At 41.4% G+C, this 27,520-nt stretch overlaps 2 protein-coding genes across 5 annotated transcripts in view; one reads left to right on the forward strand and one right to left on the reverse strand.

The window, feature by feature from the left end:
- Positions 1-13,780: 13,780 nt before the first annotated feature.
- Positions 13,781-25,048, reverse strand: LOC138964254 (heme-binding protein 2-like). 3 transcript variants are annotated; one of them, XM_070336157.1, is made up of 5 exons: positions 24,905-25,048; positions 20,329-20,434; positions 17,811-17,940; positions 16,107-16,287; positions 13,781-15,437 (listed from the first exon to the last, which is right to left on the reverse strand). In XM_070336157.1, exons 2-5 carry the CDS (start codon positions 20,398-20,400, stop codon positions 15,185-15,187), a joined length of 636 nt encoding a protein of 211 aa, XP_070192258.1. In that variant the 5' UTR covers positions 20,401-20,434; positions 24,905-25,048; the 3' UTR covers positions 13,781-15,184. The 3 variants fall into 3 exon arrangements, with proteins under 3 accessions (XP_070192258.1, XP_070192257.1, XP_070192256.1); XM_070336156.1 differs by lacking the exon at positions 24,905-25,048 and adding an exon at positions 21,840-22,540; XM_070336155.1 differs by lacking the exon at positions 24,905-25,048 and having other exon boundaries at positions 20,329-21,744.
- Positions 23,690-27,520, forward strand: part of LOC138964252 (heme-binding protein 2-like) — a 37,884-nt gene continuing 34,053 nt past the window's right edge. The window contains exon 1 of one of the 2 annotated variants that reach the window (XM_070336154.1): positions 23,690-23,832. The gene's annotated coding sequence lies outside the window, so the exon portion shown is untranslated. The remainder of the gene's footprint in view (positions 23,833-27,520) is intronic. The other variant, XM_070336153.1, reaches the window with a different exon arrangement.

Here is a 27,520-nt window from a genome sequence, read left to right on the forward strand (position 1 = left end):
ATCCCGTTTGCGTGCTGTCGTCTGCTCCGGGCGATCGGACGCGGGAACCACCGATCAACGAACGGCAGCCGATACGCTGTGCGGAATTTACAGTCTGGCCTTGCCACCTGATCGGCGTTTGCCTAAGGCGGAATGCAATGCTACCTTTTTTGTGCGAATATATACGGTACTTTCGGTCATGCCGAGGCTTACTATCATTATTATTCCGGCGATATTTTGAGCTGGATGAATTTTTTTTAAACTTGCTATCAGAATTACTTCAACTTTTCCCTTTAAAGAACTGCCCCCCCCCCCTGGACAAACTGTTCAAATTGCCTTGGTTTTTGTGGGGGAATAATACAACTACAAAGCAGAAGAGAAACGAAACTGATTGATGTAGAATGAGAATCTGGAGCCTTTTTCATGGATATGACGGGTAATCTTGAACTTTAGTGTGTTAAATTCATAGCTCAGAATTCAGAGCCTCCAAATTTGCAGAACCTGCACTTGTAAGCATAAAAAGTCATTGTAGATCCATTTGGAGTCACGGAATGAACTGTACGAATGCTCGGAACGCATTTCGTTTACATGCGTCAAAGAAGGAATTATCCTAACGGCGACATGCAGGGAAGGCAACTCTCGTTGCCCTTAGTGATGTCCCTTGGTTGAAAACGTAGCCATTCTCAAGTTATTTTCGTCGATCAAACAACCAAATTGATTAATTATGCTTAAGTTTGGAGCTCAATCCGTCAATACATTTCACGACAAATGTTCTTTGGCTTGATTACAGAAACTTGTATTAATAATAAGTCAAGAATGCCACTGGATTCTGAGCTATGAATTTAACACATTAAAGTTCAAGATAACTTATGTAACCGAGTGCCGTAACACTACGATCACCTCGGGAGGCGAAGTGCAATCAATATGAAAATGTTAGGGCTAATTTCTTAGCCCTATAAAAACTGTTATGCAAACCAGAAGGTTTCCATGTACATACAGACAATCGGAAATCACCAGACCCCATCACAAACAGAATTCCACAATCCACCGGTGTTGACTTAAAGGCCAACAACTCGGGTGCAGAGTCTGCTGTGAAAGGAGCGGTAGCCTCCCCTGTCACAATCGCCCCCGTTTGAATGAACTTCGTCCCGAAGTTCCGAACCGGGGGACCACTGTCCATCCCAAGTTCGCAGAATGGGAACAGCACGAAAATGTTCAGTGGTCATATTATGCCATTACCTGAACATATCATGCCGAGTCCCATCCCTGCTCGCAGCGCCAGATGTAACCGAGTGCCGTAACACTACGATCACCTCGAGCTCGGGAGGCGAAGTGCAATCAAACAGGAGTGAAAGGCTAATTTCTTAGCCCTGTAAAAACTGTTATGCAAACCCGAAGGTTTTCACGAACATACAGACAATCGGAAATCACCAGACCCCATCACAAACAGAATTCCACAATCCACCGGTGTTGACTTAAAGGCCAACAACTCGGGTGCAGAGTCTGCTGAGCGGTAGCCTCCCCTGTCACACTTACATGACGAATCGAGATTCCAGAGACCAGAGAGTTTTTTTTTAAACGCAGTGCTGACATTGATTTAGTAAATTCCATGCTAGCGGAGCATATTAGTTATTACGTAATGTACTGAACTATGGATACTCATTGTCTTTCTAAGGCTTCAAGGGACAGAAAGAGGGTCCTGGAGCGAGCCTAGGATGTAGAAGTTTGGAGAAAAATATTAATAGCATGGATCAAGACCGAGGAAACTATGACTTGATATTGCTGTGTAGTCTACATCACTTCCAAATACAAAATAAAAATGTACTAAACAATTAGAGTCTCTCTGTCAACCAGACATATATGTAGTCTATTTAGTATCCCTATTTGTTTGTTTGTTTGCAATGAAATATTAAGTTGCGTTTGTGAGTGTTTTGATTTTTCGCACCCTTTCTGTCATCATTGCCTGTTGACTATTCGTCTGGTAGGTAGTTGAGATGCTGGTGAGTAGAATGGTTGGTTTCTACCTTTGGTCGATTGTTTTAGAATAACTTAATTGGGACGGAATTTTCTGTTTGAATTCAGTAATGTAAAGTATGTGTATAAACAGCTCGTCTTGAGTGTAACTAAGATTGGAATATAACGATATAAGGGCATCCCCGTTGCACTCTCATCCACCTTCGAAACCAAAAGACTCAATAGATAAAAATGTATTGACCAAAATATCTCGGGTTTGTCCTGTTGAAAAAACGAAAACAACAAATACACAACAACGTGCGAGCTTTACAATTCAGCGCTGATGTAAGTAGTCAAAGCACACGGCGATTCAACCGTACTCCAAACAAGAGTAAACTTTACTTGAGTAGACAATGGACACAGGGATTCACGAGCTGAGCCGAATCAGGTTTTACTTTTACAAAACACTTTGTGGTCTTACTTTGTCTGAACGTTCTTGAGTGTCAAGTGTCGAAACGTGTTCCCTTGTCAGTCCTGAAATGTCACCTCTAGTTCTTGAGCCTACCCTCCGGCCTCCACCCCCACCCCCTCCTTTTAACGCATCTCCAAGACTCGTGGCATGAAAGTAACGGGACAACAGCAAAGATCGAAAAAGACAGCACTTTCGTCCACCCCCCGCGCCATTCTTATGCTAATTCCGGTTGCCTAGCGTCTGTAAACAATAGGGGGTTCACAGTGGAACAGGCCTGTTTTTATCGGCGATCGCTGTCTGGTAGATAAGAAAGTTGAAGCCCCCTTTCTTTCTCTTTTTTTTTTTTTCATTTACGGAGCTAGTGACCGTGAACAATTCGCTGTGGGTTAGGATTCGCAATACTGCCAGAGCTTAAAACTTGTTTCTTGGCAGAGCGCGTGGGGAGAAAGTGCAAAACTGTTGTGGTCAATGTGGGAATTAGCGGCTGAATTGATTGTGGGGCTGTCCAAGTTGGCAATTAACCATGTATTGTCCAGAGAAGGTGTAGAGAATCTCAAAAAGAGTCACTTTTGTACAGATGCGTGTGTTGGTGTACATGGCTGGATTGATTGTTTCTTAACCGCAATGTCGAGACAAATTCCTTACCTTGGGCAATTAAAGATTCTGTATTCTGTATTCTGTATTCATACGATACATACAGGGCACTTTGATCAATATAGAATGATAGAAATGGAAAGTGACAAGCTTAGTCAGTGTGTTGGGCGTGTACAATAGTTTGGAGAAAGTGCTGTATATATAGTTTAGGTTTACATTTTTTAGTCTGTCAGTCAGGTAATTAATAAGACAGCAAGTTCATTTATCGGTTCGTTCGTTCGCAGGTCACTTAGAGTCGACGTGGTTATTATTAATTTTTTTTTTTACACATTTACCTTTTATCTCGTTAAAAATTGAGCCTTTATTCTTGATTTTTTGTGAAAATGTGTCCAAACTGTTTTAATTTACCAAGCAAACAGCGACATAAATAAGATAAACAACATAGATAAAAGGAAACGGATCAAGAAGCCAGTTTGTGTGTGTGTGTGTGTGTGTGTGTGTGTGTGTGTGTGTGTGTGTGTGTGTGTGTGTGTGTGTGTGTGTGAAGCCACAACTCTCTCTCTCTCTCTATCTCACACACACACACACACACACACACACACACACACACACACACACACACACACACACATATACATACACACACACACACACACACACACACATTTAACCAAGTTTTGTTAAAAAAAAGGAAAACCCCAAAAGACATTATTACCATGTCAAATTGTAACTCTAAAGACATTTACCAACTTATCTCTCTCAAAAATTAGAGTGTAACAAGGAACCTCATCATAACATACACTTCATAACGTAACGCTGTAACCAGCTGTTTGCTAAATATCTTTGATCTGTCAGTCCGACAAATTTCTGAGGGCCCCATATGGTCAGGGGGTGTAAGGTGTTTGTCCAGCAACAGCAAATTAATTTGCGTGTTAAACACCGTTAGACCTCTTTTACATAATGACTTCTGTGTCAGGCAAGCTCGATGTAGGTAGAGCAGGGAACACAGGTAAGAAAAGGAAAGTGATTTATTAGTATGATCTTGCGTGTACTCAGCGGCACAATAATGCGCATGCAGAAGCAACATATACTCGCTCGCTCAGACAGACAGACACACGCGCGCGCACGTACACACACACACACACACACGCACACACGCACACACACATACACACACACACACACGTGCACACACACACACACACGCACACACACACACACACATACACCAATTTACACACTACCCTCCCCCCCCCCCCCCCCCCCCGCCCTTCTCTTTTTTTCAAACCTTGTGCAAGTTTTTAAAATGCGAATAACAATCTGAAACTCTCTTAGTCTAAGCAAGTAGGTAACACAAACTGCAGAGTTATGTGGAGACAGGACATTCATTGACACACACTTATCATACCGAGTCAAATTTTACTCTCAAGACATCTATATACCGACTTCTCTTCTCTCTCTGTGTAACGGAGAGTGTTACAAGATACAACACACACATTCAGAATAAAAAAAATAAAAAAAATAAAACAACAACCAAAATATTGTAAACGTAACGCTGTAACCAACTTTTCGATGAATACATGTTTGCTTTCAGTGCGGCATAATTCTAAGGGCCCTTAATGATCACTGAGGTTAAGGTATTTGTCCAGCATAATCATATTTGCTTGCTAAACACCGCAAGTTCTCTTTTACATATTGACTTCCGTGTCAGGCAAGCTCGATGTAGGTATAGTACGGAATACAGTAAAGAAAAGCAAGTGGTTTAGTACGACCTTGCTTGTAGTCACCAACATGATAATGCGCATGCACGAGCATAAAGGGACATACATTTATACACGCTCGCTCAGACAGCCAGACAGCCTGCAGCCAGCCAGACACTGAGACAGACAGCCAGACACACATACACGCACGCACGTACATTCACACACACACACACGCACACACACACATAGGCTACACACACCGAGCACACACACACACACACAAATACACACACACAAACACACAAGTAGTATGCACGAACGCACGCACGCACGCACGCACACACACACACACACACACACACACACACACACAATGAAACTCTCTCCCCCATCTGCCATTGTCTGTCTGTCTGTCTGTCTGTCTGTCTGTCTGTCTGTCTCTCTCTCTCTCTCCTTCCCTCAATCTCCCTCTTATATTCAATTCTTAACCGATTCTTTTAAAAGCTTTAACCGTTGACCTTTGACTCATTGTGTGGGGATATGATTTCGTGCCACAGTGCACCAACTTTTCTCTCACACGGTTAAATCAACTAATCTCTTGTTTCTTTTACTTCAAAAGCTCCAAAATAAAGCAAGGAAAAAGTCAATACGCAGAACGATGGGATTGTGATTTTAAAAGTGGTTTAATCTTTCACCTCTAAACTCATGCGTGGAGATTAAGTGCCGGAGTTGCAATGCACCGACTTTTTATTCACGGTTATTCTGTTGTTCTTTTTCTTTCAGAAGGTAACATGCAGAAAAAGTCAACGAGCCAAAACGAATGGCTAATGTTTAAACACTGAGCCGTGCGTTTGATCAGATCAGCCGCACCACTGCTGGTTTATTGATTGCGATTAAAGGCGTGTAAAATGAAAGTTGTGCCTGCTAATTCATTATGCATGATTAGGAACAAATGGCCCACGCATACTTACACGCACGCACGCACGCACACTCTCTCTCTCTCTCTCTCTCTCTCTCTCTCTCTCTCACACACACACACACACACACATACACACACACATATATATATATAAACATGACACACACACACACACGCACACAAACACGCACGCACGCACAGACACACACACACACACACATTCACGGACACACATTCACGCACACACGCACTCAAACTCTCACGCACACACACACATCCACTCACACCGGCCACCCCCCCCCCCCTCACACACACACAAAGAGGACGTTGGGTCAAAGTGTACGATTTGTTGTTGTAAACTTGGATATCAAAGCAAGAGCGGCTTTGTAAGTCCGCATGAATAGCCTATTCAACATTTTCCCCTCACACACGCAGTTTTAATTTACTGCGCGGTTTTCACGTTAAGTGCATGTACTTTTCTACAAATGACATGTATTCAAAAGAAAATACTTTTTTAGTACCGAAGTTTGATCCTTATGCTTGCCTTCCAGGAAACTTTGTTTTGAGGGGAAACATTTCCGAAAAAATGCAATGTTTTGTACTATACGACAGAATTTCTTAAGAAAAAACTCCTGAGTATGTCTTAAGATGTCTCTCTGTCACTGCACAAAGACACTATTTCTGGTGAAAATACAAACAAGTCGCGTGAGGCGAAATTACTACATTTAGTCAAGCTGTGGAACTCACAGAATGAAACTGAACGCACTGCATTTTTTCACAACGACCGTAGTCCGCCGCTCGTACAAAAGGCGAGCCTGTTTAGCGCGGTAGCGGTTGCGCTGTGGTGCATAGCACGCTTTTCTGTACCTCTCTTCGCTTTAACTTTCTGAGCGTGTTTTTAATCCAAACATATCATATCTATATGTTTTTGGAATCAGGAACCAACAAGGAATAAGATGAACGTGATTTTAAATCGATTTCGGAAATTTTATTTTAATCATAATTTTTATATTTTTAATTTTCAGAGCTTGTTTTTAATCTGAATATAACATATTTATATGTTTTTGGAATGAGAAAATGATGGAAAATAAGATGAACGTAAATTTGGATCGTTTTATACAAAAATAATTTTAATTACAATTTTCGGATTTTTAATGACCAAAGTCATTAATCAATTTTTAAGCCTCCAAGCTGAAATGCAATACCAAAGTCCGGCCTTTGTCGAATATTACTTGGCCAAAATTTCAATCAATTTGATTGAAAAATGAGGGTGTGACAGTGCCGCCTCAACTTTTACAAAAAGCCGGATATGACGTCATCAAAGACGTTTGAAAAAAAACCGTCTGGGGATATCATACCCAGGAACTCTCATGTAAAATTTCATAAAGATCGGTCCAGTAGTTTACTCTGAATCGCTCTATACACACACACGCACAGACACACACACACACACACACACACACACACATACACCACGACCCTCGTCTCGATTCCCCCTCTATGTTAAAACATTTAGTCAAAACTTGACTATTGGACAGTTAGTCTGGAAGATGAGTATGTTCCAATGACGGCACTGATGCTCAAAAACGATCTCTGGGAAAACAGCGTCAAAACTTTTCAAAATGGTGTCAAATGTTAATAAAACACTTTGAAAATGATCATCTTATTGCAAGAAAGCGGTTGACGATGACAAAACTACATCACACAATGATTCTATGGTGTTCAAAGTCAGCCTACCTAAAAATGCTGAAAACCCAAAACACGTTTTTGGACTCAAATGTCGTGCCATCTCTGGCCTCAACTCATAATCCGACAAGTGCCCTTTCTGTTTTGTTTGACCTTTCATTCTACTTTGAAAAGCCTGTCAGGTATTACTGCCGTTTTTGTCATAAACAAACTAGATATGTTAGCTGAAAAAAGAACCCACTGTCGTCAATTCAGAAACAGACAGATGAAGCAATAACACCAGGAAATAATTTAAAAACAATTGTTTAGCTTATGAAGACATACTTTGAAACCGGTCCTTGAGTCGTATTTGTATTGTTCGTGTTTCTGGTGAGTACATCTTCATTGTTATCTTGTTACCCAGACATAAAGTTAAAAAACAAAGGAATACTGTACTCACCAATACAAGAACGAGACAAGACGGTACGAATTTTCTCTTATGGAAGCTTCATCAGGAAAAACAAGACGGTACAAATTTTCGATTCGTAGACCCAGACATAAGCCAAATTCCAAATCCTCCAAAAGACCACGCGGCTAAAAAAATCGGAACGATGCCGGGGCCATTCAGGGAGTCGTGAAAAGCGATCGATGGTACCCGTATTGTTACACCCCGGGTGGAGGAACGCTGGAAAAAGAGAAACACACGATCTGTATTGGCTCCTTCATTGTGAGCAGCTCTCCGCGCCTCGTTGAGCGAGAAGTGATTGATACATCTCTACCTGTATTTACCTGTCGATCATACCTGTCGGTTTTTTTCTTCTGCCCAGGTGAATATGAACGGCCACGGTCTTCGATCACTGTAACTCTGTTTAACCCTGCGGGAGTCGTTGTTGTCAAAGCTAGAGTCCGTGTAAATACTCGTCGGTATTTATAAAGAAATGTAGGTGAGGAATTCTCATTCTTTTCCCCCTCCAGATGAAGATCGATGTAAGTGGCCTCGGTCTTAATTTGTAAGTACCTTCAGTGTTTTTTCTAATCGATTCCAAAGGCTGGTGTAAATATTAGTAAACAATGACGAAGGTGAAGGTGTTTGTCAGCATCAAAAGGGTCTCATTTGAGAAGATGTATAGTAGGCTGTGTCGTGAGAGAATGAATGAGTGTCATCGTGTTAGAATCGTTATGTTTATGTGTGTCATCGTGATAGTATGTCTGTGTGTGTTTGTGTGTCAGGCAACAGCATTCATATTTTAACAAGTTCGAGCAATTTCAAACAGGTGAAAATATTAGAGCGAAGTTTTTCATGATAGGGAATTTGTACGCAACATAGCAACGTGTCTGTAACACACATAATGCCTTTAAGAATAATACACATTAAATGCACACGTGAACACAGAAGAAATCGCACGCACTAGCACACAAACACACACACCCGCACACTCACTCACTCACGCACGCACGACGCACGCACGCACGCACGTACACACACACGAACACACACACACACACACACGATTACACATGCACACACACACTATGCTAACGGCTTTGATTTTATGTTCTCATAACTACTGAGTGTCTATTTGGGACACTGATTCAACTTGTGTGTGTGTGTGTGTGTGTGTGTGTGTGTGTGTGTGTGTGTGTGTGTGTGTGTGTGTATGTGTTAAGGATCCCCTATTTTACAAGCACGCCAAACAAAACAGACAAGACCGAATTCTTTACATTTTAATTTAATTTTTTTTTATATAATTGAACAACCAAGGAGTAATGACAAACAAAGCAAAGATCGAACGCGGCAGCGACAATTTAGCTAGAGTGTGTCAAACGTGACAACCCTCGAAAATGGAATTCACAACAATGTGAATCAGTGTCAGAGTGTCAATAACGCGTGTGCCCTCCGTTGTGTGTGCCAGGCATTCAACACATCGTTGGCGCATGGAGTGGATCAGGTTGCATATGAATGCTCTGGGAACTCCATTCCACTCCTGCTGGAGCCATTGCAGCAGTTGACCCAGATTGGCAGGAGGAGGGTGATGTTGCTGTACCCGACGACAAAGCTCGTTCCACATGTGCTCTATGGGGTTCAGGTCCGGGCTGTTGGCTGGCCACAGCATCCTGTTGACCCTGGCCTGCTGGATGAAGGTGTTTACAGCTGCAGAGCGATGGGGAGGTGCGTTGTCATCCTGAAGAATCGCACGAGGGCCGATCGCTTGGAGGGCTGGAACGACCAGGGGTTGCAGGATCTCATTCTGGTAGCGGACACCGGTCAAGTTGCCCACTACATGGTACAGAGGTGTCCTTAGACGTGTGCTGATCCCTCCCCAGACCATCACAGAGCCTCCGCCAAAACGCTGTCGTTCCAGAACAGCGCCTTCTCCGAAGCGCTCTCCGCGACGCCTCCACACTCGGATGCGACCATCAGCAGGTTCCAAGCAAAAGCGGGACTCATCTGTAAACAACACCTGAGCCCACTGCTGACGTTTCCACCTCACATGTTGAGTGCACCAGGCTCGGCGAGCTGCTCGGTGATTAGCAGTCAGGGTTGTTCAGTCGGACTGGACGCCTTGCACGCAAGCCAAACGGTTGTGTCTAGCGGTTTCGGATCGTCTGACCACTAACAATAGTGTTGGTGGTAGCTTGTAGGCGTTGCCTAATGTTGTTTGCCGTAGCCATTCTTTGTTGCATGGCCTGCCTCTGAATGAAGCGATCCTCTCTTTGTGTGGTGACTCTGGGCCGACCAGAACGTTGTCGCTCCTACACTCTTCCAGTTGCGTGGAATCTCTGTTTTAGTCTGATGATGACAGAAGGAGCCACTGCAAGCCTCTGGGCCACTTGCCTGGCAGCAACACCGTCTTGTAGCCATCCTATTGCCCTTCCTCTATCCAAATCGCTCAGTTTTCTTCGTGGGGGCATGTTGCTACTGTGCATAATTGTGTCAGCGTGTCAACCTTTAAACACAAGCTGGTGAGCGATGTTCATAGCCAGGACCCTGTTGTAGCACGTGCATCACAACCTTTTGCCCTGGCATGCGTTCCGTAAATTTCATGGGACTATAAAAAACACCCTTTTTCTTCCAAAATGCAGAAGCTTTTGAGAAGTCCCACAAAGGGAAATAACTCTGCCTGCCAAACAAAATTCTAGGTCAAGACTCATTGTTCATTTGTTAATTCAAACACATTAATCTTTTAATTATTATGTCGATATTTAATTTTTTGGCAATTTTTTATAATTAGATCCGTTTTTTCAACCGATCCTTAACTTTTTTTGAAGAGTGTATGTGTATGCACGCTGTTGCTCCTACACATCGCCGTGAGCTCTGGTGAGAAGGGGCGATTAATAAGTGTCCATTATTATTATTATTATTATTATTTAAACAGTCACCGACCGCATTTAAATACTGTGAGATGTAGGGACGGAGTGCATCAGAGGGAGGCAGGAATAAAGACAATATACTTTACTTCCGAACACTGGCCCTTCCCCCCGCGGGTTAGGGGAAAGAATTTACCCGATGCTCCCCAGCATGTCGTAAGAGGCGACTAACGGATTCTGTTTCTCTTTTTACCTTTGTTAAGTGTTTCTTGTATAGAATATAGTCAATTTTTGTGAAGATTTTAGTCAAGCAGTATCTAAGAAATGTTAAGTCCTTTGTACTGGAAACTTGCATTCTCCCAGTAAGGTAATATATTGTACTACGTTGCAAGCCCCTGGAGCAAATTTTTGATTGGTGCTTTTGTGAACAAGAAACAATTGACAAGTGGCTCTATCCCATCTCCCCCCTTTCCCCGTCGCGATATAACCTTCGTGGTTGAAAACGACGTTAAACACCAAATAAAGAAAGAAAGAAAGAACACTGGCCCTGAGCCCAATAAGTCCTAAAAGGGAGTAGCAACATAATTCCCTTCCTTACTCTGCTGTCATCTTTCAGCAACACAGACCCCCTCTTTCTTTCGGCCGGTAACTGGAAAGGCCCTAATTACCGGACGGGCGCCTGATAACGGACACGCGATATCTCAGAAATAGGAGGTCACAACAACAACAAAATTTCAACAGCTGCATTAATTGTAACTCCAACTATGTAGTGGGGTTTTCCAAATACCGTCCACCACGTGCGCCCAAATAACGGACTATGTAATATGTGTAATAATTATGTAATAAATATTTGTGTGTGTGTGTGTGTGTGTGTAGTTGAACGTGCGGTTAATTCGCTTGACTAAAAATAACGCATAACCCTCTCTCGAGAAAAAGATACATATCTTCATAAAAACTTGCTTTTTGACTGACAAAAGTTGCAAAAACCAACATAATAATTAAATGTAAAAATACATGAACGTTCACGAAAAAGAAAACGGTTGCAATTGTTAATTAAAACATGGTTTCTGCAACTTTTGTTACTCTATTAAGCAGCGAATTTCGTGTCCGGATTTTGGTGACCCCCTGTCCGGATTTAGGCAGTAGGTTTCGCAAAACCGGACAATTTGCCGAAAAATTCAAACCTTAATAACTTTTAAAGTATAACAGATTTTTTCAATTCTTTTCAACATGAAGATAAAGGTAGGTTAGATCTACAATAATCCGTTTTTAAAATTGTGCTATGTTATATACTTTGTGAGAAAAATGGGTTTAACCTTAAGTGTCCGTTAATTGGGGCCTTTCCCCTCGCGGCAAGATCACACGAGAAAGGAAAAAAACCTTGCATTGGTCCCAAATAGCATTATCGGTTTGGTAACAGTTCGTGTGTAAGTCCTGCATTTTATACGGTAAACAGACAATGGTCGGTTCTGGTGAGGTTATGCCCCTTCTTTCAGTCTTTCGGCTGGTAACTGGCGCCACCTCGCGGCAAGATCACAGGAGTTGTCTCGCGTTATCACCCCAGAAGCGCTCAATGGATTGCATAAATGTAATCCCGTGCGGCTGTGAAAATATATGTGCCCACGGTAGGAGATTGATCTGCGCAGAAGGTACACATTAACTGTCAGTCGTAAACCAGTCTGAGTGTGTAAAATCATACAGAATACTCTTACTTTGAACTTTCAAGGCCAATGAAACAAATTATGTGAACCGACATGAGCTTTTTAGAACCTTTTACATTTTTTGCTGTGATAGACCTGGTGAAACTATATAGTTTTAAGCATGGAGACTACTATGTAAATCGAGAAAGGAAACAAACTTGCATCGGTCCCGGTTTTGGGGTAGCCATTTAGGTGGAAGGGACGATAAAAAAAACCAATAACCAACCAACCAACCAACTATGGCCATTGATGTCTGCTACCTACTTTAATTTCAAACAATAGAAAGGAATAGAAAAAACCCAGACGTGTAAACATGTGTTACTTTTAAATTTAACAATAAAATAGACAAGACCATTAGTGTCAACAGATTTGAATAAAAAATGGAAAAGCAAAGCCCAGTCCAACTCCCCCTCCTACCCCCCCCCCCCCCCCACCCGGCGAAGAAGAAAGCCGCATTGTGAAGCGGCACTTTTCCAGGAGGCAGTTCGTGAGAACACCGCATTCATAACAACCTAAATCGGCAAAGCAAGAGGGAAATGGATAACCACTTACGATTGTTCAGGCATGCATTATGGTGCGTAGACATGCAATCTTTTCATTTGTTTGGTTGACGATTCAATCGCACCGTTGCATGATGCCCTTATCTTTTTCCACACCTGATTGCTTAATGTGTCTCAGCAAACCAGGGTTACTTGTGAAATAAAGCATGGCTTTTAACTTGAACTCAGTTTCCTGTCACAAGTGTTTAGCCAGGATTTCAGTAACGAGAACATCAAACAGACTCTAAACTTGACAAATACGTCTCTGTAAAACAGTGATTATTCGTGAATTAAAGAAAATTTTCATTTTGACTTTGTTCCCCTTTCTTTTGATGAGGATTAGTAAAAATCGATAGATAAATAAAATAACTACCTTTACTTGACGTCATACGTCTCAGCAAAGGCGTGGTGACAAGCAATTTATATGCTTGGTTTTACTTTAAATGCATGATTGATTATCTTAATCTGGCCATTCTATTTGTTACAATGACGGTTGGTTTACTGGCTTTCAAAGAAAGATTTTAGTCTGCTTGCTTGCGACGATTTAGAGAAGAAATTCGCTGAAACGATGCGATTGGTTTAAACATGGACTACATGCGTGGGTTTTGACTCGGACCGTCTGAGAGAGAGAGAGAGAGAGAGAGAGAGAGAGAGAGAGAGAGAGAGAGAGAGAGAGACGCTGAAGCACGGACCTAAACGCATCAAGGGGAGCAACTCTCTACATGTGTGGTAGCTGCAACTGAGCAACTTCTCCTCGATGCTACCGTCCCTTGTTCAAGCAGTCACAGGGGCATATAATATGTAAAGTAACACACACTGCAAGTGACCAACAACCACACATACACACGCACGCAAGCGCGCGCGCGCACACACACACACGCGCGCAGACAGGCTTTTTTCTTACTCATAATGCAGTTGTACACATTTTGACAAACACTGCAACCTGCTTGTAACAATTTCAAACCAGTTTAAGAACATGAACAACCATAAACCGCACGGTAAATACATGATCATACTAATCTCACCTACAAACTCATAAACCCACACACCCCAAGCACACACATAAATTTACACTGCAATTCTTCATCATACATATTAACCAAATTTGTCTCTCTTTCCTCCTCACATAAGCTGTTTCTACATTATTTCAAAATTGAAAAGTTCAGTCACCATTGATTCACAAACACTTTCATCCATTCATAATAAGTCATGCACAAGATTCACTTTCGACATAAATAAGGGCTTCTATTTTCCTCAATATTTACATCTACAAAGCACACAATGTATACCTGCATTTGCAACTAATGGCTAGCCGCTTCTTTCTTCCTTAACATTCTGCATAGCACGTAATGTATCATTCTCAAATGGCTCCTATTTTTACGAACGTTTTCATCTACATGGCACAAATGCATCGTTCTCAAATAATGGCTACTATATATTTCTGAACATTTACATCTACAAAGCACAAATGTTTCATTTTCAAAGCAGGGTTCTTATCTATCTACATGGCACGTTATGCATCACCCTGGTTAAAATCCACAGTCACATACTAAACTTTGCGCGCCTCTTCTTTTTGGTCCACAGATGATCCTTTCAAAAGGCATACACCATACATATCAATTTATCAAATTTGTCTTTTTTTTCTCATCACATAACCTGTTTCTACATCATCTGCATCTGAGAAGCTAAAATTTTTTTTTTCACAAACAAACTTTTTCATCCACCCACAACACACTCATGCAGAACATTCATTTTCGACACTGCTTGTAGTTTTTCTCTCTCTTAGCATGGATGTACATCTACATAGCTTGCAATACATCATTTGCAAGAGTCGCACTGACTTTGAGTGATTTGCATACATGTGCAGGTTGACCCAAAACCAAACCCATTTTGCACAGCAATATGACTAGGTATGGCTACGTTTAAGCAATTTTAAAGCGTTGTGGAAGAGCTGCGCCCCATTTTAGTGAGTCAAACAATAAAACTTGGTTGACTAGTTTAAACCAATCATCGCAGGGGTCATATTGAGCGGACACTGCATAACATATACACACCGGAGTCAGTTATTCGCTGCGATTGCTGGTGTTAAGTGGTTGACAACGTGTCAACGTGTTATTGTTTTGACTCAACAAAGTGGGGTGCAACTCTTCCACAACTCTTGGAACTCTTTAAAGAGTTATTTCCAAAGAATGCCTATTTTGCAATAATTCTGTTTTTAATCAACAGACGGGGGTCACCTAAAAAGAGGTGTTCCCGTATCCGAGGTCACGCTAAGCGAGGTTTTCTTAGTCATACAAAGAAGGCTTTAGGTCGGGACCAACACCCTGATTGATGTTATCAGAGGTGTGAGCTTAAACGGTAGTGACGTTAACCGGGGAGTACTGTATTTTCTGTTCTTCTTTCTGGTCCACAGACGATCCTTTCAAAGAAGTTTCATTCTTGACAAACCAGATTTCATTTGTGCGGCCAAAAGGCTTGAAGGGAGGGTCATAACCAGCTGTGTAGTACTGTTCGTCGTTGAATTTGCTGTAGTCGCCAATAGCGTTTCCTAGCTCCACAGCCTTCTGAACCCACATCTCATCATTGGCGAACCCACCAAATTTCCTGCAAAGAAAGATTAAATTGAAAATTCAGTTTGGCGTTATACTGCTACAATGAAAACCCTCTTTTAGAACTCCCCAATTCAAGAATTGCTCCCTCTCAAGACCTTACTTTCTCAGATTTTCTGTTCATATAATCTATATCTGTAAATTTACCTCTTCTCAGATTTTTGGGTGTCTTAAAAGTCTCAAAAATGTGGGTTCCTCTGTACAATTTTCTGGAGGGTGCAATGAAGTTTCTTTTTGTGAGTTTTGCTCCAGAAACGTAAAAGAATTAAGTTCATTATCTTTAAATTTGTTCTTGATATAGAACTAAGATGTGACCTAGCACAATTCCAACCTTAAAGCTACCATATATACACTACACAAAATAAGTACACATGGAGAGTATGAGGTACGAAGAGTAAATGAATAAAATAACAATTCCAAATTTAATTTCTGGCTGTAGTTAAATTACAATCTGAATACTTAACTACTATGTCATCAGATCTTCAGTAAATTATGACTTTCGTAAAAGAGCTTTTTTCTGATGAGGTTTGAAATAAAAAGTTATAATCCCCTTAATGCGTTTGGTACGTGCTCTGAGGTGCACGATTTTCCTCAACTCTTAGATCTTCGCATGTGATTACAAATGAATCTGAGAAATAATGACACCTGAAAATGTGACACTTACGTGACGTAGGCAGTAAACTCGGGGCGGTCCTCAATGAAGACAAGGGGATTGGTCGGTTTGGGTGGATCCTCTTGGTGCTCGGTGGGAATGTAGAAGGAAACGGTGAAACTGCTCTCACAATTTGGCCCCGCCCCTGGGTCCACCCATGTTGTGACTGGCGCTGTCATGTCCACCTTGGTGCCTGAAAAAGCACAGTCGCATGAATATTGATACATGTACCGTACTTTTCGGACTATAAGGCGCTCCCTACTTTTAAAAATAAAACTGAAAAAATCCTAGAATAAGGCGATGTCATGCATAAGGCGACAGCATGAAAGAAGAAAAAAAAAGTGAGGAAAAACATCGTACGTAGGAAAAACAAACAAAAACAACATCAATGCTCAAAATCAGCACGAAACACTGTTTCAAACAGAAAGTCAGGGAAGAAGATCAGCGGTACCTCAATCGTCACTCGTTGTCGTCGTCGTCGTAACTCTCACTCCCAGAAAATCCAGAGAGATCTGATTTCAAGTTCACAGTGCTCGTGAAACCTATTTTATCCGAGAATAAGGCGACGTCGTGTATAAGGCGACCCCACGATTTTAAGTGGAAAAAAAATGAAAAAAGTATCGCCCTATAGTTCGAAAAGTACGGTACTTCATGATTTAATAGACATCACTGAAGATATTCTAAACAGTAAATACGTCAGATGAGATACAGCAAAAGAAATCACAGGCATTTTAATGACAATGAAAACAAAATAATATAACTGATTGAAGTATTGAGTATTCCACCAGAACTTGTTACTGTGGTGCCTGTGATGAATGGACACTCTTGGAACCAGCCCGAGGTGTCTGTACATTGCAGGCAGTCTTTTATGGCAGGTATATTTTGGTCAAAAAGATATAGCCAAAGCGACAACACAAGTTAATGTCCTTTATTTCAATCAATCAATCAATGAGGCTTATATCGCGCATATTCCGTGGGTACAGTTCTAGGCGCTCTGCAGTGATGCCGTGTGAGATGAAATTTTATACGGCCAGTAATTGCAGCCATTTCGGCGCATATTTACCTTTCACGGCCTATTATTCCAAGTCACACGGGTATAGGTAGACAATTATTAACTGTGCCTAAGCAATTTTGCCAGGAAAGACCCTTTTGTCAATCGTGGGATCTTTAACGTGCACACCCAATGTAGTGTACATGGGAGGGGGGGGGGGGGTTCGGACACCGAAGAGAGTCTGCACACAAAGTTGACTCTGAAATAAATTTCCGCCGAACCTGGGATCGAACTCACGCTGACAGCGGCCAACTGAATACAAATCCAGCGCGCTACCAACTGAGCTATATCCCTGCCCAGGGGTCTCACATCACAGGTACCACTGTATGTCAATCAATCTGAAGCCAAGCATGGACATCCATTCCCTGGACCTAGTGTATGTGCAGGAGGGGCTTCAAAAATGAGGCAAGGGTACAGAGGCTGGCCAGGTGGGGATGGGTGAGGGGTGGGGGGGGAGGGGTATTCCAAAGGGTATTTTTGGTCTCTCTTTTAAGTAAAAAGGTACATTTGCCAGGTAAAGGTGGGGGGCTTCCGGACCCCTACTTTGTATTTGGAGAAAAAAAAGATGGTCCATCATGGATTGTTTGAAACAAGAGTTGATATTTGCAGGAATGGTTTTCAGAGACGTAAGTTCAGAGACACGCAATACAATTAATTATGCTCACTTTTATCATTTTCACCGGAGATGAAGGCAAAGAGCCTATGGAATCCTTCAGTTGTGGCTTCCTTGGCTGAGATTTTGTTCACTGTGGTTGACACCCACTTTGCTGGCTTGTAGCGACGCTCTTCATATTCCTGCAACACAATACCATTCTTATTTGATATATAAAAGTTACAACTTCAAGTTGGTGTTCTTTTTCATCTTCGTCATATAATTATCGCCATCTTTCAACAAGCCGTATTTTCTAGAGAGATAAAGAGAGAGGGAGGGAATTGAACTGAATTGAACTTTATTTTTCGAGGGTGACAGAAGAAGTAATGCAAGCATGCTTTTTTTCATATTTAGTCAAGGTCGTGGTGTATGTGTGTGTGTGTGTGTGTATGTGTGGTGTATGTGTGTGTGTGTGTGTGTGTGTGTGCGTGCGTGTAGAGCGTTTCAGACCAAACTACTGGACCGATCTTTATGAAATTTGACATGAGAGTTCCTGGGTATGTTATCCCCATACTTTTTTTCATTTTTTTGATAAATGTCTTTGATGACGTCATATCCGGCTTTTCGTGAAAGTTGAGGCAGCACTGTCACGCCCTCATTTTTCAACCAAATTGGTTCAAATTTTGGTCAAGTAATCTTCGACGAAGCCCGGGGTTCGGTATTGCATTTCAGCTTGGTGGCTTAAAAATTAATTAATGACTTTGGTCATTAAAAATCGGAAAATTGTAAAAAAAAATAAACATTTATAAAACGATCCAAATTTACGTTTATCTTATTCTCCATCATTTGCTGATTCCAAAAACATATAAATATGTTATATTCGGATTAAAAACAAGCTCTGAAAATTAAATATATAAAAATTATTATCAAAATTAAATTGTCCAAATCAATTTAAAAACACTTTCATCTTATTCCTTGTCGGTTCCTGATTCCAAAAACATATAGATATGATATGTTTGGATTAAAAACACGCTCAGAAAGTTAAAACGAAGAGAGGTACAGAAAAGCGTGCTATCCTTCTTAGCGCAACTACTACCCCGCTCTTCTTGTCAATTTCACTGCCTTTGCCATGAGCGGTGGACTGACGATGCTACGAGTATACGGTCTTGCTGAAAAATGGCAGCTACTTGACTAAATATTGTATTTTCGCCTTACGCGACTTGTTTCATTTGGCCCTCGCCCATTGAGGGTAACTCAATAACAAGAAGAAATAGAAGTTAAGTTAACTACAGTACAATTCACATAATTACCATGTCTAAAATTTAAAAAGACATTTCAAGATACATTATGAGTATCACACAATGATGGAATATTATATCAAAGAATTATTTGTTTGTTGAAAATGTTCTCAGTGCATTATGTATGATCATGTTTCAATACAATCACAGAGTACTGATATGTTATCAGCTGCACAATAGTAGTAGTGCTTACAAGTCTTGCAAGAGAAACAACATGTAATGTTCCTTGAATGATGTTTCACTGACTTGCATTTTAATTATATCAGGAATGGAGTTCCACATAAGGGCGCCAGAATATGAGAAACTTGACTTGTACAAATCAATTCTTGGGGTTGGGGTAATTAGTTTTGTTTTCCTTAAATTATTAAGTTTGAAATTTGAGGCAATGAGTGTAGGTGCATTCCCTGACATAGTTCTATGCATCGTCACACCTTTGTTATAGGCAAATCTTATTTTGATAGGAAGAATTTGGTAAAATCTGTAATCTTTAATAATCAGATGTCCAGAGAGAGATACATGTATTTTTTAAGAGAGATCAAATCAAATCAAATCAAATTTTATTTTTCGAGGGTTGTGGCATAAGCAATACAACGAGCTTTTTTTCAACCAGCCCTCGCCCAGAGAGGGGACTAATCTAATCACATATTTACACGGATATTAACGTAGAAAAAAAGGTAGAAAAAACAACATATGAATATTTACACATTACATATTATACACAAATATAAAGCGTCGTATATGTAACGTAGTGAAAACAATGCTGAATACACATGCATGAGTAAATGTGTTATTAAAGCTTTGAGTGTTTTTGTGTGGATATAATGAACACTGATGCTTTGGACAAATGAAAATATAACTAAACGAAGTCTTCCATCACTGTGATTTTTCGTAATTTAACATTAAATACAATGAAAGGTGTTTTTTGAAAGTATTGAGATTCATTGGGACTCTCACAAATTCCGGGAGAGAATTCCACAGGACACTACCAGAATAGGCTAAGCTTGATTTGAAGAGATCTATCCTTGGAATTGGGACGTTAAACTTTCGGTTTATCTCGAGAGAGAGAGAGAGAGAGAGAGAGAGAGAGAGAGAGAGAGAGAGAGAGAGAGAGAGAGAGAGAGAGAGAGAGAGAGAGAGAGAGAGAGAGAGAGAGAGAGAGAGAGAGAGAGAGAGAGAGAGAGAGAGAGAGAGAGAGAGAGAGAGAGAGAGAGAGAGAGGGGAGTGTGTGTACATATTCCTCATAGTTTGCTGTATATTTGTTTGTAATCTAATGAAAACAGATCACAAACTTACATCAGAATTCCCCACATTGTCATACTCAGGTTTCTGAAGACCTTTGATCGCTGACTTGATGAATCCAAACATTGTCGTCTTGCTGTACGTGCTTCAGATCTGATCCCTGCACACAAAAAAGCACGGTACATTAATGATGTACACCATTGGCAAAGCCTTGTCTCGTGATGGCAAAGCCTAGTCTCGTGAGAGGATGCTTGATATGCGTCCTGTACATGTCAGTGTAAGGATACAAGGCACATCAAGCCTTAGATCAGGCTGATCCCTGCACACACAAAAAGCACAGCATAATCAGTGTACACATACCGTATAATCCCTAGCAAACGCCCATCCCCCCCCCTCTGCACAGATTTCGGGTACAAGTAAGGGGTGGGCGTTTGCTAGGTATACACCCCTTTGCAAGATAAAGTGTCATCACATTTTCACAAGAAAAAAAAAGGGATACAACATGTGATTTATGCAATTTTAATGAAAAATAAACACACCGTTTGTTTACAGAAATAAAGATCAACGTTCTGTGATAGAAAAAAAGAAGAAGAAAAAACCGGCGAATCATTGAACAGTGTTTACAAATCGTAGATAAAGGAGGCCGAATGTCTTAAAACAAATTATTTTTAAAGCAAAAAAGGGGTGGGCGTTTGCTAGGTAGTGACCCCTCTGCACAACTTTTGGCCAAAAGTGGGGGGTGGGCGTTTGCTAGATACTGGGCGTTTGCTAGGGATTTTACGGTAGACTTGTTAACCCATAAAGGATATGCCGCGTGAGTTTAAAACAGTCTATAATTGCGGGATGCACTGACCGATAGATTGGCTACTTGTACTAGATATGTATGTCAGTATGATGTACATGTACATAGTTTTATTATGAAAAGAGTATTAATTAAATCAAAATGGTTAAACACTCACTTGCATAGTGAAAACACCTTGTGCAATAATAAACAGTCCATCAAACCATATCGTCACCTAGCATGCGAATGCAGTGAAAAATAAATTGTTTTGGTGTGCTGACATGTACTACAGGCTATACTTGTTATGTTATGTTATCAGACTGGTACTTAGGCTGTTAAGCCTTTGTCTGATCTTTTGATCAGTTGCTATCCTAGCCTAACTTTGGGCTAGGTAACCTACACGATCTTTTGACCGTGGCCAATTCCATCAACTTTTTCTTGGCTGGTGTAGTGAGAGGCATACTGACATTTGGGCTATACATATAATCTTTCAGTGCATTGTCCAAGCGATTTTTGAAACTGTTCATTGTCGGCGCTTCTACCACATTCTTGTCCAAGGAGTTCCACGTGTCTATGATTATACTTGTATAATAAGTACATGCAGTTATATAGTATGCGAATGTGTGTTAATGTGTCACTGTGTGTGTGTGCAAGTACGGTGTGTGTGTGTGTGTGTGTGCCGGTGTGTGTGTGTGTGTGAAGAATCTCGTCTATGATTCCACAAAAATGACCTCAAAGACTAGCACAAGTTTGAATGCACACAATGAGCAAAGTGTTTACTTACCCGTGTATAATAGTGTACGAATGGTCGAACGTGTCCAAAAGTCTTGTACTTGCACAGATGTCACAGTCACACTGCCGACGTACGCGAAATTACGGTCACAGCTAGCACATGCGTATACAACGAGTTTATATATCAGTAGACTAGTCTAGTGTTGTGTAAATGTGTGTGTAACGTTTGCAGAATGACGACACAAACTATTCGATTGGATTACGTTCAGGTCCACGCGTGTCTCAGGGCACTGAATAATAAACACATATCAAGTTCAGATCAGAGATATGTAGGCCCTATCTGTATCTGTATCTGTAGGTTACGTCGCTAGCATCCAGATTGCTGGCCGGCTTTGGCGCGACGGGTGGGTGTGCGCACCGACAAAACTATGGTGGGCGGTGAGCTAACATGTACAGTAAATGTTCATTCGCTGAGTGTGGGTCAAAATAACTTAATTATGAATCAACAATTTAGTGTGAGTCATCGATCTCTATTGTGACCCTTTGTGTCGAAAGTACTTTTCTCCGAACAAAGCTGCTAGAACACTTTACGTAGACAACTATACAAAGTAACGTTTGACAAACTCCAGCTACCATATTTAACTTCCGCTGGCTACATAATGATGACGTCACTGGAGCGGTACTTGTGTACCGAAAAGATAAAGTCCATCCCCCAGCTAAAAAAAGAAGCGCCCTTACTCTCCGTCCCAGAGGCAAACACGGAATGGACTGACAGAAAAAGACATATGCAAACATTCAAGTTTGCTTACATCAGTTTGACCGCATGCTGAGACAAATTTGCTCTCACAGCTAGCAGTGGCTAAAGTGCATATGTACTGGTAGGGGAGTTCAAGGATTTTGCCTTTTTGTAAAGGATACACAGCAACCGTGTCTTCTAGAACTTGCGTTTGTAATTCTATACAATAATGTGTAGCATTCCTACGTACAAACCTGCATTGTTTTACACCTTTTTTCTCATTATGTCCCAATATCGCAATCAAATTCAAAGGACCAGTCCATATTGTGTTAGGGGTGCGGAAATGGTGGGCAGAAAAGTACACGTCAAAGGCCATTACACTTTCCTCCATAATAAATTGTAGCTTCTCTTTTGGATATTAAACCAACCAGCAGGACAGTTCTACCCCTGTATTACTGTATATACACAGTATGTTAATGGTGTATAACGCAGACCTGTTTACCCCCATAAGTGTTTTGGAGTAATGCTCAGCCCCAAAAATAGTAATCCTGGCACAAAAATAGTAATCATCCAGCATTCGTCGCCAATTACAACGCACATGACAACTGTGTCTGCGAAACGCAATCATGCACATATATCCATCATTCACAAACAAAACACATCAGTCAGTTTTTGTAGTCATCATAATTTCAAAGAAGATCACGTCAAAAGCACATGCATCACTGATTCTTTTTCTTTTGCTCGTAGTAGGCCTTTTTCAGTGTGTCAAGCGCTTCTCTACTGTACTTGCGCTTGCCGAATGAGTGAGGGCTAGACTTCACCACTAGAATAAGGCTCTCCAGCGTCTCATCAGACAGACATGATCTCTGGTAAGTGCTGTGCTTTTACACCCCATTTTGCCATTGAAAAAAACAATGCCAAACATGTGAATTGATAATTAAAAATAATTTTTTTTATTGTTTTTTTTACATTTTTTTTTATTTATGAAAATCGTAGTCTTGACACGGATAACGGAATGGCGTATTTTTTGCAGAAAATCGTAATAAATTATGCCAAAATCGTGAGGGTAAACAGGTCTGATAACGGTTTAAGTTCGTTTGCATAACATTGCCCGGATTACTTGACACCCCTTTTCTTTGGACTTACCCAAAGGACTCCACCGCCAGCCATGTGACATACGAGTCCGTTCTTCACAACAGAAATCACTGGGTGTCGAGGTGTTTTCATCTCACTGACAGGTATCGTCGTCACCGACTGTACCTTCAAGCTGTACGTACGTCTTGGGAGTGGGACACACTGAATACATTTGGTAGGAACGATGACAATAGCATAATTATAAATTTATATGCTTGGAGCTTCTTCTTCTTCTTCTGCGTTCGTGGGCTGAAACTCCCCCGTACACTCGTGTTTTTTGCACGAGTGGAATTTTACGTGTATGACCGTTTTTACCCCGCCATTAAGGCAGCCATACGCCGCTTTCGGGGGATATATGCTTGGAGCAAAAGGATTAGTTTTGGAAGCAGTGAATATGTGCGGTCTCTAATGTTGTCGTTTTATGACAGACTATGAGTATGCATGACTGCATTTGAAGTGTTGTAAGTAATATTCAGGAAAAGTCTATCATTTCTGTTGCAATTTATTTTTGGCCTGAATTTTACCTATTAGTACTACGTTCAGGAAACTACAGAATTGACCATTTATTTATGTAGTACTATATAAGCGTTACAGTTTCACAACTTGCAGTACTTTGAATGGCTCAGGGCATTTTCAGGGGGGGGGGGGATCCCAAGCCAACATCCATGCAGAAGATTGTCATTTTCTGGGGGGGGGGGGGGGGAATCCCAAGCCAACATCCATACAGAAGATTGGCATTTTCAGGGGGGGGGGGGGGGGAAGAATCCCAAGCCAACATCCATACAGAAGATTGGCATTTTCTGGGGGGGGGGGGGGGGGTGGAGAATCCCATGCCAACATCCATACAGAAGATTGGCATTTTCTGGGGGGGGGGGGGGAGAATCCCAAGCCAACATCCATACAGAAGATTGGCATTTTCTGGGGGGGGGGGGGGAAGAATCCCATGCCAACATCCATACAGAAGATCGGCATTTTCTGGGGGGGGGGGGGGGGGGAGAATCCCAAGCCAACATCCATACAGAAGATTGGCATTTTCTGGGGGGGGGGGGGGATCCCAAGCCAACATCCATACAGAAGATTGGCATTTTCAGGGGGGGGGGGGGGGAATCCCAAGCCAACATCCATACAGAAGATTGGCATTTTCAGGAAAAATAATTCCAGGTTGACATTCATACAGAAGATTGGCAAATTCAGGAAGAGAAAAAAATTCCATGCCGATTGACATTCATGCAGACAGAAAAACTCACTTTTGTCATTTTCACCAGAGATGTACTTGAAGAGTCTGGAGAAGGCTTCACTCCCCGCCTGCTTTTGTGAGATACTCTTCACTGTTGTTGATGCCCACCTGGCTGGCTTGTAGCGACGTTCTTCATATTGCTGCAACACATGGTATCATTTCTATTTGGTATGCAGCAACCAGTAGGTGTTCTTTACTCACCTGCTAAATCTGTTATTAGCAACAACTTTCAGCTAGTTAAATAAAAAAAAGAACAAAAAACACGAAAACACTTTTGTAGCGACGCTCTTCATATTCCTGCAATATGGTATCATTTCTTTTTCAATATACAGTACAACAACCACTTGAGTAGGTTTACTTTATCCATCTTGTAAATCTGTTATAAGCAACAACTTTGAGCTAGTTAAATTAAAAAACAATTAAAAAAAATCATGTTTGCTGGCTTTCTGCTGGCATTAGTAAAAGTTTTACTGTGTAACTCACAATCAAGACCTCCAGGGCTTGTTCTAGTGTATGAGAGGGAGGGGATTCCTAAAGGAGACAGGGGTACAGTAGCTGGGGTACAGTACCAGCTGGCAAGGCCCCCTCCATGCTGTTAAAATTAAGCATTTGAAAGGGGTGTTTGGGCCTCTCCTTGAGAAAAAAGGCGGGGGGGGGGGGGGGGGTTTGGGCTTCCGAAACCCAGGAAACCCTCCTCAGAGTCAGTCCTGACCTCCACTGGTACTGGTACCTCACTATCTCACTGCATGTGTGACAGGGCGACCAGTCACCAATTATAGAGTAAAGTTTTTGTCATTGTCCAGTCTAGTGTTTGTAGTTCATGTTGGCCGTTCGCTTTATGTTTTGTGTAATGCCATTATTACCCAATATTGACGGACTGTGTGATGATATCTTCTGCTATGGTCTGTTGAGACAGTGATATCAAAATCGAGACCGGAGGTCGAGATTTTGATATCACTGTCGAAACAGACCAATAGCAGAAGATATCATCACACAGTCAGTCAATGTTAGATATATTGCTAATTCTCTGGACATTTTGTATTTACTGTAAAGAAATTACAAAAGTATTTGTCTCAGTTTTGGCTGTTCCATATCCCTCCCTCTGATTATTATTTCTTTTTGTTCACTCGTTTCTTGTACTTTTCAGTATTTTAAAATGTCTTTCCTTTCAAAAAGTCTTTAGTCACTTGCTCAACTAAATTCTGGGATAATTACATTTTCATATATATTTGTTTGTTTTTAAATTTAGGTGTTTTTGTTTTTGAAGTGGGGAAGCAATAAAGAGGTCGTCGATATCAAAACTGATATCAACGGAAATGTCGTCGATATCACTTTTGCACTGAGCTCAGTTTTGCCCAATTGACCAATGGAAATCCACGTAACATATGAAATAGCAATATTTTGAGATGCACACCCAGGAAGAGACGGGTAGCCCCTAGCCTGCAGGTGTTGTTATGTAATATGGTGGCCTGTCTGTCTCTGTATGCCTCGGCTAGCGGCGGCATGTAGCAGTGGTTTCAAGTTTCAAGTAGGTGTGAATTCCTTTGAATTTGATCCGGGTAGATGATAGACGATGCCAGCTGGGCTCGAATGTTTTAGTCTTTACCCAGTAATCTGCTGTTCAGTGTGGGGCGGGGACGTAGCTCAGTTGGTAGCGCGCTGGCTTTGTAGCCAGTTGGTCGCTATCAGCGTGGGTTCGATCCCCACGTTCGGCGAGAGATTTATTTCTCGGAGTCAACTTTGTGCAGACTCTCTTCGGTGTCCGAACACCCCCGTGTGCACACATGCGCACGAAAAAGATCCCACGTTCACAGCGAAAGTCTCAGGGCTTGGAAAACACGAAGACACGCATGCATCATCTCTCGTCTCCGATTATCATGATCGTATTTCGATACTTTGACGAGACAAACCCAATGCTGGTGTGTCGAAGAAGACAGCCACAGCGGGCTTGTTCGAATCAAAGTATCACACCATATCTTCAACGTATTACCAATACCTGTCCCAATATAGACCAGTTGGTCTAAGAGGACGTTAAACCCTAATAGTCAGTCAGTCAGTCTGATCAGTGTCACCGTGACTGTCATATGTTGTGTCCGTGAGTGAGAGTCCAGTGAGTCCCTAACACATCAAAGAGAAAACAAAACATTTGTTTTCCCGAACCTTTCACACATGCATTGCAGTTCATATGAGAATGACACAAACGCAGAGAAATAGACACTATGTAGAAACTTGATTGTGGAAGTGGGAAATGAACTGTGGGCTTAACACTTTGTTTTGGAGAGTAATGTTTTATTGTATAACCCACATCACCCGCTCAACAATCGAGAGAGACTAAGAGTTGCAGCAGTGCAAAAAGAGGTATATAAGGTACTTCATCGTGTTTTAATTACTCCATCATTACAATTGGATTATATAAAGAGAGAGGGGAGAGAGAGAGTTTTCCTTGTACTTATTAGTATCTAATAAGTATAGGTTACAACACGAGTGGTTTTTTATATGGCTTGTATTTCAGTCAAGACCCAGCGGATGAATATCATCGGGAGACACGAGCCTCTGGCGAGTGGCTCTCGATTGATATTCCCGCTGGGTCTTGACTGAAATACAAGCCATATAAAAAACCACGAGT

This window comes from Littorina saxatilis, linkage group LG4 (genome assembly GCF_037325665.1).
Source record: "Littorina saxatilis isolate snail1 linkage group LG4, US_GU_Lsax_2.0, whole genome shotgun sequence".
Classification (NCBI taxonomy): domain Eukaryota; kingdom Metazoa; phylum Mollusca; class Gastropoda; order Littorinimorpha; family Littorinidae; genus Littorina; species Littorina saxatilis.

Bases quoted from the DNA above. Each gene is read 5' to 3' on its own strand.
- LOC138964254 (XM_070336157.1), bottom strand. From the start codon at position 20,400: ATGTTTGGATTCATCAAGTCAGCGATCAAAGGTCTTCAGAAACCTGAG. The intron at 16,288-17,810 runs GTGAGCATAATT...GTGCTTTTTCAG, and splicing joins CTCCGGTGAAAATGATAAAA to GCACCAAGGTGGACATGACA. The intron at 15,438-16,106 runs GTAAGTGTCACA...CTTTCTTTGCAG, and splicing joins GAGTTTACTGCCTACGTCAC to GAAATTTGGTGGGTTCGCCA.